At 43.4% G+C, this 17,381-nt stretch overlaps 1 protein-coding gene across 1 annotated transcript in view; it reads right to left on the bottom strand.

The window, feature by feature from the left end:
* Positions 1-2,579: 2,579 nt before the first annotated feature.
* LOC121434359 (galactocerebrosidase) overlaps positions 2,580-17,381 on the bottom strand; it is a 49,395-nt gene continuing 34,593 nt past the window's right edge. The window contains exons 11-17 of the mRNA XM_041633252.1: positions 16,459-16,548; positions 13,296-13,382; positions 11,238-11,388; positions 10,025-10,205; positions 8,960-9,123; positions 7,694-7,770; positions 2,580-4,148 (exon numbers count right to left, since the gene is read on the bottom strand). Coding sequence (XP_041489186.1) covers positions 4,002-4,148; positions 7,694-7,770; positions 8,960-9,123; positions 10,025-10,205; positions 11,238-11,388; positions 13,296-13,382; positions 16,459-16,548 — 897 coding nt within the window. The 3' untranslated portion in view covers positions 2,580-4,001. The remainder of the gene's footprint in view (positions 4,149-7,693; positions 7,771-8,959; positions 9,124-10,024; positions 10,206-11,237; positions 11,389-13,295; positions 13,383-16,458; positions 16,549-17,381) is intronic.

Below are 17,381 nucleotides of genomic sequence, written 5' to 3'. Positions count from 1 at the left end.
GTTTTATATATTTGAATGCTTCATTCCTTGGTCCCTAGATGATGGCCTTTTTTTTTTTTAAGGAAAGATTAGGAAGTGTGGCCTTGTTAGAGAAAATTCAGCCTACTTGGAAGAGGTGTCACTGGGGGTGGGCTTTGAGGTTTCCAAAGCCTATACCAGGCCCAGTCTTTCTCTCCCTCTCTCTGCCTCTCCACTATGGACCAGAGATAAGCTCTCAGCTATTGCTCTAGCATCATGCCTGCTTGCCAGTTTGACATGCTGGACTGACCCTCTGAAAATGTTAAATAAAGCCTCAATTAAATGCTTTCCTTTATAAGTTGCCTAGCTCACGCTGTCTCCTCGCAGCAATAGAATAGCAACTAAGATACCTCCCAACAGCTACTTATTCGTCACCTCTGCATTAATTATCGGGGCCTATACTAGATACTGCGGATATGGCTCTGCACGGAATCAAACTTAATCCCCGTTTCCACGGAGCTTACAGCCTAATTCTCAATAAATGCCTGCTGATATTATTTCAAGGCGCTAAGAAAGGGAACAATCCATTCACTGCTAAAAATAGTGTGGGTGGTACAGCAGGAATTTACTAGAACATGCTGGTTCCCGAAAGGCAGGGATTTGAAAAGTTTCATAAAAAGAAATAACGCCATCCCGGAGGGTCAGATAACTTTCTGCCATTAATTAAACGTGAAGCAATGGAGATGGGCTGAGTTGATGCAATGCAAGAGAGCCATCTTCCTGCTCCGGAAGTCTTCCCAAAGCCCTGAGAGTCACTCTCTTCACCCCTTCTGGGCCTGTGTGGGGGTCCATGCACATGAATTCAGGAGCCTGAAGAGGTCAGAGGTCTTGGGTCCCCTGGTACTGGAATTATAGGCGGTTGTAAGGCCCCTGATATGGGTACCAGGAACCAAACTCAGTCCATGTGCAAGAGCGGTAAGCATCCTTAACCTCTGAGCCATCTTTCCAGCGCCTATAACATAGATTTTAAATACTGCCATTTGGAAAGACAGTGAGGATCTTGAGAAAATGAGAGCACATGCCCAAGAGTGGTCATGGACTTGCCAAGAGAGATTTTCTTGAGAAGTTATCAGATTATTTATAAGACATTAGAACTAAAATTCCCAGATTAATAGCACCTATGTTAAAGATTCTCCAAAGTAGATTGATGGTCTAGAATTTTAGTAACTATGGAAAGCTGGAATATTCAGGTCTGGAGCCAAATTATCTTGGGCTATTTTTACCCCATCAGGCCTCTTTATTAATTTTTTTAACTTTTTGTGAATTCCACATTATGTATTCTAATCCCATTTATCTCCCCCATCCCCTCCAAAACCAAACAAAGGAGGGAGGGAGAGGGGGAGAGGGAGAGAGAGAGAGAGAGAGAGAGAGAGAGAGAGAGAGAGAGATCTTGCCTTGGAAACTGCAGTGTATCCCATTGAGTCACACAGTTTACCCTTTAGTCCGTTCATCTTCGCTTGCAAATGCTCACCACGAGTCATGGGTCTGGCTTAATATGGGTGGCAGAGCAGTAGCCAGCGTCCTCAAGCCAGATCCCTGTGACGATCAAATTTAAACCCTATGAGGTTGTATGAATGGACCTCTAAATTCCACCAACCCAGACTAAGAATGTCATCAGACAGCAGCTCAGGCCCATATCTGAGAACTTCCCCACCTTGCTGTAACCCATCTACTGATGTTGCTACCAATTATCTTTAACAGTGCCTTGGTTGATGACTGCTGTTGTTCTATTACTATAAGAACTTTATGAAATTGCTACCACACAGGAACATGGGATTTGGGATAACCTAAATCCATGTTCCTGGGCTGTAGTCACTCACATTTTGCTCAAGAATAAACTATTACTGCCTTTGAAGCGAGATCTGCACTTATGCACCAACAGCATTACACAAGAGATATAAAAACAAAAAAGAGAGGGGGAGGGGAAAAGAAACCACCTTCTTAGAAGATCATGCTAAGAGTGGAAGACATTCTCCCTAAGATTGGGAACGAGGTGGGGATGGATGCTCTGAGCACTCCTCAAAGCTGTAACTGAAAGTTCCAGTGAGCTCAAGACAGCAGAAACCTCTGAAACAAAGCAACACACTGGGAAAGAAGCAAAAGCCCTGGAGCCACAGATGACAGGAGCGTGTGTGCAGAGATCTTCATCTATCCAGACCCCTTGAAACCACAGATGACAGGAGCGTGTGTGCAGAGATCTTCATCTATCCAGATGCACTACACAGTGTTGGCAGGAATGCTGTCATTGGTGCATTAACACTGGTGATCATCACGGGAGTGTAACATCATTAACACCGGTGATGGGAGTGTAACATCAATGAGATCATTTTGGGAACAGCTGGTGGTTTCTTATGAAGTTAAACGTATCTTAACATAAGAGCCAGTAACCTTTCTCCCCAGTTAATCCAGAAGAAATAAGTGAATAGTCCCAAGACTTGTATGTAAATGCTGTCAAGAGTTTTACTTTTCATCTCATTAAAATAGAAGATGGAAAACCAAACTGTGGCATAGCCATTCAGTGGAGTTCTCTCCAGAAATAGGAAGGAGCCGACCACTTCGGCAAGTGATAACCTGGACAAATTTCACAGCCTTATGCTGATGGAAAGCAACCATTCTGAAGGACGCATCGCACAACATGTCGCTTCCATAGCAAACACAGAGTGCCTGTGCAGGTGTAACAGAAAGCCCTCCAAGGTGATGGAGATAGTTGGTGGCGTCATCACAGTGCTGGTTACAAAGGAATATTTACCTTATCAAAACAAACTACACACTTCAAATAGGAATATTCTATTATATGTAAATTGTATGTTAGTTTTCAAAAATATTTAAAAATTTAAATTATAAATCATTTAGACTTGGTTTAAATATATTTTTCTTTAATCTGAATTATACTGGCAATTATCTTCAAGTTCTTAAAAGCAACACAAACCTCCTTCTAGTTCTACCAGTGTTAGACTGACACAAATTCCCATGTAGTGGAATTAATTCAATGAGTAATTTTTCCTTATAAAGAATTCCAGAGTTCTCTTTATCCACATGAAAAACTGATTTGGTTCTAAGAGTTACATTAATGCTTACCAACACTTAAATATAAACAGTAGGAACATACTAAGTGCACCTATCCATAAAACACTAGGACATGACCCAATTTAGTAAGCTAGTAAAAGGCTAAGTGTACCCTCCTGGCACACAGAGAGAGGTGATGGCATTCGTTAGTGCTCGGCTGTTTCCGGAGGCACCTGTAAGGACATACTTCAAAGGGCAGAAGAAATGAGGGGAAAATTCTCAAGACAGTTATAAGGGTGATAAGAGTCAAAAGCCAGAAGTAGATAAGGAAAGAATACAAACAACCCAATTTACTCTGGTTACTTTTATTACTGCAAAAATGGCTTTGGAGTTAGTTTATTAATGAGGTATTTTTCAAATCATCCCACCAATTCCATTATGGGGGGAGGAAGGCAGAGAGAGAAGGAGGGAGGAGGGAGGGAGAGGGGCACGTGAGGGAGAGAGGGTGTGTGTGTGTGTGTGTTTCTGAGAGAGAGAGAGGACAGCATGTTAAAGTGTGCCCTGAAGTGTTCATCAGCCTCCTCTTAAGCATCAGCATCTTCTAAGGATGCCTCCACTCACTTAGACACAAACCACCTGTGGTTCTCAGGTCCCGGCCATCTGCATGATCATTTACAAACAGTATGGAGAGAGCTACCAAGAGCACCAAGACTACAAGGCAGGTACCACCCAAACCACTCCTGAAGGATGGGACCAACAGTGTTAAGGCTACCGCAGGCAATGCCAAAGACATCCGCATTCCTTCCGGAATTTGTTCTAATTAAATCTTTCACAGGATCTGGCAACCGTGTGCCATCTTCCCTATATACTCTTCATTATTGCTAGCCTCAAAGGCTCACATATAGGTCCATCAAAACTGGCCCTGAATATAAATCAAAAATAGAAAATCCAAATAGCATCTTGAGGCCCTGTGAGTACTAGCGAGCCGCTTGCACGTGAAAGTTGTCAAACTGCGCAAACTCGAAGGTGTGCGTTCCGATCGCAGCCCAGCCGTTCCCTGAGTATTTCACAGGGACGTTTTCCCACAGGACCTTGCCGTTCAACATGCCAGAGGCGAAATAACCCTGCAGGAGAGAGAAAGGTGTCCCGTGAAAAGGTGGAAATGTCCTCTGAAGTCCATTTAAGAATGTAGCTCACATACTTAGTGTAACAAACATCTCTCTCATTCAAGACCTACAACTGTAAAATACAATTTCATGTGTTTGAGAAAAAGTCTAAAATATATCAAAATTTTTCTGAAAGAATAAAAGGTACCTGTTTAAACAGTTAACAAAATACATTAAACCTCGATATTTCCTGATATCCCACCCAAAACCAAACCTCAAAACAAGGCCGTAATATTTTTATAGCATTATTACAAAGCTTCAGACAAAAGGCCACTGAAACAGCACTGCAGTGGCACACACGGGCACTTTGGCCAAGGGAGACTCCTCCGGAGTTTGCTGAGCCCAAACGCCTGCTGCAAACTGCTCTGTGCTTAAGGTCTCAATCAAGGACTGTGCACCCAGCCAGAGAAGGAATTAGCCTTCCTTTTGCTCTTTTGTGCCCACGAGGAGCATGTCACTACAAAGCCATATGGAAGGGCTACTCTTAGGTCAGAAGAGCAGTAGTTAAACTGAACCGTGGGGCAAAGTGCTGGGGGAAGAAGGAAAGTGCACAGAGGTGTGATTTCCTGGTAATGAGGGGAAGAAATCAAGTGTGTCTTTCTCAGAAAGTGGCCATTACATTTCCCTTACTGTCTGGCACATGGTAAATTGTATTTCACCCTTTATTGCCTCCGCTGCAGCACACTATGAACACACACTCAAACGCATAGCTAGCCACCTAAAATAAGCTGCTTTCAAAAGAGAAAGTGCTGGAGAGTCCAACTATTGGGCCAAAACCCACCACCAATATTTCTGTCTCAAAATTATAATACATTGTTCTTTAATTTTATAGATGAAGACATTGAGAGTTGGGCTGAGTAAGATTCTATGTTGAAGGCTCCAGAGGATCCAGGAAACAAATCCAAGTCACCCAGGGCCCAGTGTGAATCCATACGCCTCTGGTTACACAAGTGTACAGCTGTCTCCCTCTCAAAGGCACTCCTGGACCCCTCCCCCCCCCCCGCCACTTCTAGAGCAGTGGCCATTAGCCCTGGGCCAAGGGACACACATACACAAATCATATTAGACATATGGCCTGTCCCACGGGGCCACAGTGCCTCCTGGTCCCACTCCCCAGGCTCCAGCCATTTTGGCTTCCCAGATGCTCCCTAGACAAGGCTAGACCAGCTGCTTTCTGCACCAGCTATGAGGGCTACTTAGCTTGTTCTCAGTTTCATCCACATCTAAGCTCAAGCATGGCCCACTTGGCACAGTCTTCTCTAACTGCCATGACTAGGAAGCCAGAGCAAGGGGTGTCATAATTTTTTCATACTCATTTCCAAGTTACTGACTTAGAACAAAGCTCAGTAAACCAAGCCAGCCACCTATTTCCACAGTGAACTTTGATTGGCAAGCAGGCACACTAATCATTCACCTCTTGTCTGCCATGGCTATCTCATGACAACTCCAGAGTTGAGTGGCAGGAGCACAGAGCACATGGACCACAAGCCCCACTATCTCCCACCTGGCTCTTCAGGTCAAATGCTTGCCCAGTCCTGAGTATGAAGTCCTTCATCTAGCATGACTAATCTAGAAGGTAGCTAATTCCAATTCAGAGAGTGGTAGAAGTTAATTGGTCTGCCCCAAGTCTCAAAAGAAACATTGGTGGCAGAATTATACTTAGGAATAGACCTTTTAGTGTTTCTCTCTTACCTACCTGGCACTATTATCAGGTCATAGGATCCAGGAGAGATCCCACCACCGCTATTATTCCACTTAACGAGCATATATTATGCCAACTCTTAGTGACTTAAGCCTATAGATGAATGCAGCTTTCAATCCTCATCCGAGAAGCTTCCTTTTGCAGCAGATGGTGATTAACACATAGACTCACAACTGGGCAAGGTGTAAAGAATGTTCCACCCTAAACAGGACACCTACATCACACCCATCCTCCCAAGGCTCAGGGATCATGCAGAAGAGGAGACAGGGGTTTATAAGGGCCAGATACAATGGGTGACTACAGGAAAATGGTTTTCTGGACACAGCAGGACATCTAAATTATGAACTCACAGCAACTGTGACAGCATGCATGAGCCCTGTGTAAGCTCACACCAGATGAACTGCCAATGTGGAGAGAAGAGGTGGGTATGAGGCCCCTCCCGTCCCAGGCCGAGGAGCAACTGGCAACTGACAACCACACTGAGAGGAAGCTTAAGTTTTCTTAAAGCAAGTGGCCCCTGGTAGATAGAACATGCTCGAAGGGATAGTCACACACCCAAGAGGATGTGGGCAATGTAAATTAGATGTGACAGATTAAAAAAAAAAAAGAGGAAACAACATCATGTGGGAAGGGAAGAGGTTAGATCTGGTAGGAGATGGGTGGTGAATATATCAAACTACACTATAGGAAATTCTCAAAAATAATTTAAAAATAAATTGCAATTAAAAAGAAATAAATGCAATTTTTCTTGTAAATGCCCGTCTCCACCAATCACACCACATAAACATTCAGGAACTATGTTTGGGATCATTCTATCAAAGAACAACTAAAACAATTATGCCATTAAGAATGGTATAATCAAATAAACTAACCACACCCTAACTAGATCCTCAAGTCTACTAATAAAGAGCTTAAAAATCAGAATTCTCATTTCCAGTGGTTGAATGGATACCAAGTGAAACATTTTAAGTTTTTTCAGTCTCAATTTTAATTTCTATTTACAACCTAAGCGAAGGTATGAAAGAACCTCTAGGGAAGAGACACTTTCCCACACAGCATCCTTCGGGAGCACTGTCAGATCAACCAAGGATGCTAATGCTACTAGGGAAGACACTTTCCCACACAGCATCCTTCGGGAGCACTGTCAGCCAGCACCGTGTGATCAACCAAGGATGCTGATGCTACTAGGGAAGACACTTTCCCACACAGCATCCTTCGGGAGTACTATCAGATCAACCAAGGATGCTGATGCTACTAGGGAAGACACTTTCCCACACAGCATCCTTTGGGAGCACTGTCAGCCAGCACCGTGTGATCAACCAAGGATGCTGATGCTACTAGGGAAGACACTTTCCCACACAGCATCCTTCAGGAGCACTGTCAGCCAGCACCGTGTGATCAACCAAGGATGCTGATGCTGATGCTTAGACTTCCTTTCTCCCATGATCACTCCAGGATCATCTCTAACATAGACCAGCAGGGATAAGCTTCTATGGCTTTGCTACTCTGGCAGGTTCTATTTACTCTCTTGGTTCAAGAACATCGAGAACAGCTAGTTCAGCTGCTCACTTAACCAATTATGCCTCAATCTAAAAGACAAAAAAACAAGTTAAAAGAAAACAGGGTCTAAAAAGTCAGCTTCTGGGTCTCTGTGACACAGCACTCCATCTCTGGACGGAGGCTTTAATGACTCCACAGCAGACTCCCCCATTTCATAGTTTCTACCCTTCTACTTTTTTTCTAACAGAAAACTCTAGAAAGTTACACATTTTATTTTCACTCTTTCTTGTCCGTAACTTACCTTAATACTTAGGCGGAGTGTATACCATCTTTTCGCTGTAATGTCAGCTCGTCCTGAAGTATATGTGATCCATCCACCTGTAACAAAAAATGATCTCTCATCTGGGCTACGTGTAAAACCTAAATCTCAGGCTCATACAACTCCAGGAGCTTCAGAAATGGTACCTGTATGTACTTAAGTCTGCCTTAGGGAAGCACGGTCCCTTCATTTCCAGATCTGTAAGTGACTTCCAAGGAGAATTCCTCATTCGGCTACACACTACACAAGCCTGTTCTGAGAGTGGATTCTACACCACAGAACATACCTGCACTCACAGCAAAATAAATGAGATAAACTTAAAAACGAACCATGTCTGACATATCAGCATGGAAACCCACAGATACACTTATATCTTAATGGAGAGCCCAAGGCTACTAGAGACGCTTCCATGAAAACAGCATCAATACAACAGAGAGAGAATTGAATAAGCTAGCTTTCCACTTAGGGCATCTGACTGTCTGGAAGAAATCTAGGGTTAAACATCAAGAGGTGACTTCGAACTACAGCAGTGGGTACTGAAGATGCAGGTTGAAATTCCCAGTTCTGGCTCCACCACTAACTGGTTTTGGGGACTTGGGGACAAGCAATCTATGTATCAATGAGGTACCTCCTAGATGGGCCACACTATGACAATACCCTTACCACCTGCTACTCTCTAGTTTCTGATCTGGAACAAAGATCAGAAAATTATAAAATAAAAAAATGTCACTAATGTGGTAAGTCAAGAGATTTGAGAATTAAGAAGTTACCACCACAAGACCTCATGTCACCGCAGCTGGGTGACCTAAGTGCAATCCAGTGTCAACGAGCACCTAGGCCCCCACTCAGCATTAAGAGCTGTTCTGCATAGGCCAGTGTTGCTGAGACAGATGTCAGAGAGAAAAGGCAAACTCCTTCCCAGCATTCCATGTATTAGGGGATAGAAGTCTCTTTGCTAAGAGGCTCAGCCTGCCCCTTGATTTCCATAAGCACCAATACTTACAGTCTTCTGAGAGGCTCCCCAATGTGTTCTCCCTCCATCACTACCCCACCTGGGTCCTCAAAAGCTCACCCTCACAGCGCTGCACACCCTTCCTACTGTTCCTTCTCATTGCTGAGCTGCTCTCCTCCACACTAACTAAATAGCTGTGGCTCTGAATAACTCGGGACTTGACACACGCTGAAATTCTTCCCCCCTAGACACACAGGCTCCAAGTAAGTCCTGACCCGTTGAGATGTGTCATTTACCCAGGTCAGCTGTGACTCTGTAAGATCCGTTTGCGAAAATCCAGAAGAAAACTCCTGTAGCCGTCCTCACCAAAATGCCCCCTTTGGTCACCCTTCCAGCGATGAACACGCCCCCTCTCTGAGGGGTCTCTATGTAGACATCACACTGCACAGTCATGTTGGTCCTGCAGGGTCAAAGAGTCAATTAGCTCTGCATTCATGGTACCAACCCAGCGGTAACAAGCACTTCATAGCAAATGTCTCCCATCCTCAGTTGAGGGAGTAACTGGCTCTGTCTGAACAGGTAGCGAGGATGGGCTTCAAGAATCCTAACGGCTGTTTCAAGTTTTACACGATTAAGCGAACTGACTTTGTTGATTCTTTCAATGGGTTGGTGGACAGTGTTTACTAGTTTTAGGCACTGGAACGGTATGCTACTTGCCTTTCTATACTAAAGCAGTTTGTCGTCGTGTAGTGTGATACTGAATGAGGCACTTTCATAGTGCATAAAGGCAAAGTTTCTGGTGAGTCTGAATAGAAAGATTTACCTACATTTCCATCACCAACACAGGAGGAAGCCCAAGCCAGGGATGTTTTAACTACTCTGAGGCCAATTATATGTTTCTATCTATCAAGATTAAGAAACCCCCTTGATAATCTGACTAAATTCCATCTCTAAAAGGACAGTCGATTTGAGGGCTGGAGCGGCCCCACCGGATTGCTTTTTAAGTAGCTTCCTAGACCTAGCTTAGGTGGAATTCTACTGTTTGTCCAGCAGGTGGCAACACCAGCTCAACAAATCAACTCTGATAAACTTCAAATCACAAGGTCTGCAAGTAAGCATTAAATTATAATATATTATATTATTTATTATATACTCAAGTCCAAAGTATTCTCAATTCTTCCTTTAAAGTTAAATTTCTCTCACTAAAGTTATTATCAACCTGGAATAATCTGAGGGCTTCCGAGTTCACACAACCATGACCTGCCTAGTAGGCTTCTTTGACATGAGGACTACTGCAAGCTCGTCACTCAGAATGGACCCAGATCAGGAGGTTAGACACTGAGGGCATCTCTCTCACACACCAGTGGTAATCGCCTATAATGCTGATGGTGCTGGAAGCGTCCGCAGCCCAGGTGATAGGTCGTTGATTGAGAACTTGGCGCAGTGTGAAGCGATGCTCTCCAGGGTCTTCGTTATTTATGTAGTACTCAAACACGCCGGTCTGATCAGCAAAGTTCGGAGCTTCGCTAAAAAATGGGTATTCTGTTCAGAACACAACAAATCTTCTGTTTAGTGTTTCAGAGGCCGAGCATCAACCCCTTACCAGTGTCCTCCTGTCTGATATCTGTGGAATATTGTGAGACACTTTCCAGTGATTTTTAAAATATAAATAATACTTAAAACCTACCAAAATTTAGACCTAAAGACGTGTGTGTGTGTGTGTGTGTGTGTGTGTGTGTGTGATATTTGGAGATGCCAGTACCAGAGCCCAAAGGCCTTTCTATGTCAAGCAGCTGAACGTTCATGCCCTGCCACGGGAATGTGAGACCCAGCAGTGAGTGGCACAGGCCGGAGTCTCCATGTTGGGTGGAACAAGCAGTGCTGCCCTCTACAGGAGGATGCGGGTACATCACGCTGTACATCTGGACACTCTGTACATTGACAGCCATCAGTTTTGGAGGCAGATTATAGAGCTACTGGACTCAACTTTAAAGCCTTCAGGCCCACCAACCACTATTGCTTGGTAAGCAAATGCCGCTGCTTGCTGGTCCTCTAGAGATGCAAGCACAATGAGCACGCTTCTGCTTTCAGATGGTTTCCCAACGGCCCATCCTCCAAGGCTTCTCCAATCACATCAGGGCAGACCCTCCTGAAGATGCGAGGGTTAAACTCCGGCAAGCAATGAGTTGAAGCCCCTAACTCTAGCATGGCTGCCCTTAGGCACTCAGTTCCCTGGAACCGTGATTTAGCCTCCACATCAGAGAAACATGTAGGGCCGGTCAAGGAGGCGGTACCCAGCTATCATCTTATGCTTCACCCAAAAGGGCTTAGAATTATAACTTTCCTCCTCACAATGACTTCTGCATCTTTTTCTGGAACTCAAAAATACAACTTCGCCTCAAAGAACTGGAAATATTAGCTATCTTTTAACCAGGTAAAACTCAAAGTGCTGAAAGGGACATCAGGACTTTGGACATCATGCTATCTATCTGTCATTCATGCAGTCGGACGAGAAGACAGTGCTCTGCTCTGCAGAGGATGGATGGCAGGTGAGGCAGGTTAGAGACCACTCACCAACGTTGAAATCATCCTTATAGTTTCTCGGGAAGGGCTGCGACTTGGGAGGCGGAGGGTAGCTGCCTTTGCGGCCTGTGGTGAGAGTGGTGAGTGTCACCAGCTCGTCCTCCTGCAGTTCCAAGGCAAAACTGCCACCGCTGTCCAGGAGCTGAAAAAGAAGATGGCCCCACGTTCACGGCCAGGTGCTAGAACCCTCACAGGTGTGGGCATGGGGACAGCTTTGAAAGAAGCAAGCTTAGACAGTCATTCTGCTAGAGCTTCCTAAACACGTGGGGAAGACACAGCAATGCTAAGGCCCTCGGCAGTCTCTAAGGGTGTTTTACAAGAGGGTATAGATGATATTTTGTAGAAAAGAAGTTCCAACAGAAAAGGGGAAAGGCCAAGATGGCTGGAAGTCTCTATCAGTCAGCTGCCTCCTCTGTTGGACTACAGACTCCTTAAAGCTCACGTTGGTTTGATTAATGCAACTCAGAGGCTGCTTGTTTCTTCCAGAGCTTCACTAACAGACAAGAAGGCACAAAAGCTCCCAGACAGCTCGGCTGGTGAGCACTAGGAACCTCACACACTCGAGAGCTAAGAACCAAAACCTGCGCATTGTACTCGCAGTTTTAGCTTCAATTACTAGGCTAGGTTTAGGCCACATATATGACCCTAGCGACGCAGTCTTTCTAAGTTTTTCATCTCAAGGCTCCGGACACATATCTCAGAGGGCTGTTGTGAGAATCAGACCAGATGTTTAAAAAGGGCCTGCTTAGCTTGCTTCAGTGTATGGTCAGAGGAAACACTCTCTAGAGCCCAGTTCGTGTAATAGGCACTGCCTTCTGGAAACATTAGAATCCCATACAACTAACGTGGGCACTGAGCTTGAGCTCATCTTTCAAACTTTAATGAGTTTTTATCTACACTGAACTAAAGGGTTTAGCATTATTTCTTGGCTTTAAGGATAAAAAGATGCAGAACCATGGATATCCAGTGCCACGTTCTGGCTCGGGATTAACGCCAGATAATATTCCTATGGGGGAAGTCAATCGCATTATATGATTTCTAGCAAATTATTATACAAGTAGAGAGTGTTGTAATGGGTATTTAATTACTGATACTGACTAGCTAATTGTCAGAACATTATTATTAAAAACGCAGCCGATAAAGTCAGTCCAATGATGTAATATGCTTGCTTGGGCCAGTTCACTCTTTGCAACCATCCCTGGGGAACTACCAAGGATCAAACACCTCTGGACTAAAACAAGGCAGAGCCCCAATCTCAAGGTAACCAAAGTCCTGGGGGAGGGGTATAGGGTATTTAATGAGATCCACATAGAGTCCTGCACTGGGTCAGGTGAGCAAGGCTTCAAAGAAATGGACACTTGAGCTGACATATATCTTCAGAGATACGATGGAAGCCATTTTAGGAGTTTACTCTCTGTGAGGAGAGGCCAGCTACTGAGATCTGCCTCGGGAAGGGAAAGCTATCTTCCAGCGCCTGAGAGGACAGTGGTGGTCACATGACAGGACAGGGATGGTCACATGGGGAATGTGAACTGACGGGGAAGATTGATGATGCCTTCCAAACCAAGGACTGCAGGCACACTGCTCTAGCAGCAGGGCCATGGCTTGCCCTGAGACTCAGACTGGAGTCTGTTGAAACCGTGGGCGGTTTCTGAACAATGAGGCATAATGAAGAGTGGAGACAGGCAGCGGGGAGGACAAGAAACAATGGCAAATAAGAGAAAACACAGAGGGCAGAACTGCCTACAGCCAACTGCCAAGGGGACAGACCAGGACGGAGGGAAACAATCTCAAAGGAGACCTACATCTCTCACTTGGGCGGCCAGACAGCAGTGGGCACATCCACCAATATAAACAAGCACTAATACAGCTACGGATATACAAGGTTTTCACACCTTACTCAGGGTTTCTGTTTAAGACAAATATGGAGAGATGTTTATCTCTACCGCCCTGCTGTCATAAAATCAACTTCCCTTTTAATTCATCGATCACATTTGTTCCTTTTTACTATTGTAATGCCCCAAACGGAGGAATCAATTTTAAGACTACCCATAGAGAGTCCAGTTGTTTGAAATGAAGCCTCTCCGATGGTCCTCTGAGCTTGGTATACCACACCTGGAGCTCTTGTATTTCTCTCTGGGAAGAAAACACAAGAAAGCATGCTTGAGAGATTCATCACATCCTGGAATCGGTCTCTCATCCTGCTGCAGAAAGAACTGTCTCAAGGTTAACACAATTACACTTTCGGAAACAGGAAGACAGGCTCCAGCAACGCTTTCGTTTCCTACGAACACTAGCCACTGAGCAAAGCAGGCACCACCAGCAACAAACGCCCGCGTTAAAGAACCGGCACGATTGTCCTCTTCTGGCTTTGTTTCAGTGGAGACATTCCGGAGAAACCCAAGGAAAACCAGCACAGCCCTTGAGACACTGACTTGCATTGTTAGGGAACCAAATCAGCCTGGATCGGTACAATACTCAACTGGGCATGCTCAGAAGTGCTCCTGCCATCTGCTTTTGAGTATGTGTTCTCTGACCTTGTGTTAAGTAGGTGTACAACTGAATCTGTCTACTTCTTTTCCTGATTAAGCCACCACCTTAAACTGAGAGTCCTCGGGAACAACGGCTTTCCTCTGTGACCGTGGCCAGGGTCCCAGAAGAAGACTGTCATGCTTCCTTTTCAGGGCACTACAGACAATAAATCTCTCTACCCTGTTAGCTCATTGCATTAACACCTGAGAATACTGGCAAATGTCAATCACAGGTCTTAGTGCCTTGGCCTCCCAATGTAAAAAGAAGCTTTCTTAAACATTTAATTACTTTAAAATGTCTTTACTTATTATTACAGAATCTTACCTCGCTTTCTTCTGCCTTCTTGTGTTATTGACATCCATATAAAATTAAACTTCTTCAAAGGTAATCATTATGTTCTAAATGTTTTCCTTCAAAGTATATAATATTATGGTGAATGCAAAAATGCTAACCAAAAACTGAAGATCCAGTATGAATAATTAATAATGTCCTAAAAGTATCTTAAATTAGTCTTCATATTTTAATACTTATCATTAATTATAATTATTATGTATTACAGTAATTTCTCTCAAGTCAGTAAATTCTGAGTGCCACATTGACAATGGCAATAATTCTAGACATATATAAGAAAGAGACTCCTCTTTCAAGAGAATTCAAGAGGAGATGCATCTCCACGCTCACAGTTGGATTACACAGAAAACACCAGACCCATATGATTTTTAACAACTTGGTAAAGAAACATTTCAAGCAGTATCTTAGGGCTTCTGAGCAGTAACTGCCACAAGTAGCTGGACTGTCTTTACATCTCTGACCGTCTTTGTCATGTACTTTAGATAAATACGTGGGTGGCATGAGCTTGCAATATAAAAAAATAAACATGTAGCTTTCGGCTTGATTTTGGAGACAGCTGTTAAATAGCAAAGAGCCTATATCAGTGCCTCTTTCTGAAGCCTTCCAGCTTCCTGGAGTAGGACATTTAATCAAATCAGAATGCAGCCATTCCACTCTCTGTGCTTTGTGAGCAAGCTTCCCTTTACTAGGATGTTTAATCAAATACAGAATGCAGCCATTCCACTCTCTGTGCTTTGTGAGCAAGCTTCCCTTTACTAGGATGTTTAATCAAATACAGAATGCAGCTATTCCACTATATGTGCTTTGTAAGCAAGCTCATCTTTGCTAGGACGCTTAATCAAATACAGAATGCAGCCATTCCACTCTGTGTGCTTTGTGAGCAAGCTCCCCTTTGCCAGGAATTAGAGAAACTACACTGCTTTTTTTATTACAATTAGTAGATATTTTGTCTTCTTCTATATTAATAAATTTTGTTCTCTTAATTTTATGAATGTATATAATGAATTCTTATTGGTCTCCCTTTAGCCTCTCAAATCCTCACCCCTAGCCCTGCTGGCTGCCTATAATTCTCTGGTATAAAAACTTATTCTGTGGCATCACTAGTAAGAAGTACACTGGCTTCTTCCATTTCAACTTTAATAAGAGGTTTAAAAAAATTGGTGACTTTCGGGTATTTTTGTTTAAGTGGGCTTTGTTTGTTTGTTTTTCAGTATGGAATACTCTAAGCTTTAGAGCTTAAAAATTTCTCATCAAGTGGTGGTTGCTATATGCCTTTAATCCCAGAACTCAGAGGCAGAGGTAGGCAGATCTTTGTGAGGTCAAGGCCAGCCTGGCCTACAGAGTAAGTTGCAGGACAGCTAGGGCTGTTATACAGAGAAACCCTGTCTCAAAAAAAAAAAAAAAAAAAGAAAGTAAGAAATAAAGAGAGGAGCCGGGCAATGGTGGTGCATGCCTTTAATCCCAGCACTCGGGAGGCAGAGGCAGGCGGATCTCTGTGAGTTCGAGACCAGCCTGGTCTACAGAGCTAGTTCCAGGACAGGCTCCAAAGCCACAGAGAAACCCTGTCGTGAAAAACCAAAAAAAAAAAAAAGAAAGAAAGAAAGAAATAAAGAGAGGGAGGGAGAGAGGGAGGGAGGGAGGAAGGAAAATCGCTTAGGCCACAGAACTGATCTTAGACCACCATTGATAGCTTTCCAAGTCCCCACAGTCACAGGCAGCTTTGTCCTGTTCTGGCCTCTGTTTTTGTTTGTGAAGGTCAGAAGGTCAGAAGAGGCTGTTAACGTGGCTCAGCTGGTGGCGGGCTTGCCTAGCATTCCTTGCCCAGCACCCCCTGAAGCAGGTGTACTGGCACAGGGCTGTGATCCCAGCTCTCAGCAGGAAAAGGTGGGATGCTCAGGAGTTTGTGGTCATCCTCCACTGTGTAGTGAGGCCAGGCTAGACCAGCTATTACGTAAGACTATTATTTAAAAGGGAAATGCAGGAGATACAAGGCACCAGGACAGGTTCCATTTGTATACAAATTCTTAGTAATTATATAATACATGACTTCAAGACTTTAAGAACTGATGGCCTGTAATATAACACAAAATTTTCATAAATTTGTAAAGATTTGTTTTATTTGCTTATTTCTGTATGCTCACATGTGTGACATTTGGAGGCCAGAAGAAGGCAAGAGATCCTCTGTAGCTAGAGTTATATATAGTTGTGAGTTATTTGACAGAGGTTTCCATCTTTAAAGAAAGTAGCAAGCACTCTTAACCACTAGGCCATCTGTCTAACCCCAACACAAATTTTGAAAGCAAAATGAAAGTCAAACATACGTACTTACCAAAGATCCCTTGAGAGTGAAGGTGGCCAGCTGGCGTGAGACATTATAATACGGTAGATATGGCCGTATACACATGGAGTGTTTGTGACTCTGAGGGAAGAGAGTCATGTAAGTTATCCAAATAATATACACACTATATTGTGGGGGAAACTTTACATAATCAATGCTTGAAGAGTAGCAAACGAAGCAAACATTTATAACAAATTTGAATTTATTTCAAACTATAAAAAAATACATTCATAACATAACCTTAATGATAGTGTGCCTGGCCAAAGCTTAGAATAAGGAAATAACCCTAATGGCAAGTTAAATACATAGAAACATATCCAAAGAACAAGAACCATAGATAAAATAAATATAACAGGTGATATAAATATATACTGTCCTCTTTTCTTCTCTTCACTCTTAAAAAATCATCTAAAGTAATAATTTCACAGCATTCTGTTCTCTTCCTGTTGGAAATGTGATGTGTATAATTAAAAATGGGAAAAGATAAAAGCCTAAAGGGAATGAAAAGGCAGAAGAGCACCCCTGCATCTGTCCAGGACAAAGGAAACTGAAGTCTAAAGTGGTCCTGAAGCAGTAAGGTATGGGCGGTGAATTCTGAAACCATCGCTAAGATGCAACTCCCAAAAGTATAGTGAAAAGATTATTAAATGAACAGAATGCAGCCTCAGAAAGCACTCACTAAATGTGGAATAAAATGGCAGAGGAGGAATACAACATAGAAACAAAATCATGACTGTGGAAAACAAAGATCACAAGGCAAAAATAAACTCAACCATAGCAACACTAGTGCTTATTCAACAATCGGACCACAATGCCAGATAAGTTTAAGAAAAGCAAGACCCAACTATGTGCTTTTGAAAAGGAGATAAGCTTTATGTTCAAAGAAACGGGCTGAAAACAATGATTAAGGGAAA

The sequence above is a fragment of the Microtus oregoni genome, unplaced genomic scaffold (genome assembly GCF_018167655.1).
Source record: "Microtus oregoni isolate MIOR12 unplaced genomic scaffold, Mior012 000043F_ref0000047, whole genome shotgun sequence".
Classification (NCBI taxonomy): Eukaryota; Metazoa; Chordata; class Mammalia; order Rodentia; family Cricetidae; genus Microtus; species Microtus oregoni.
The sequence above is the reverse complement of the archived record's forward strand: the minus strand, read 5'-3'. Positions and strand labels throughout refer to the sequence as shown.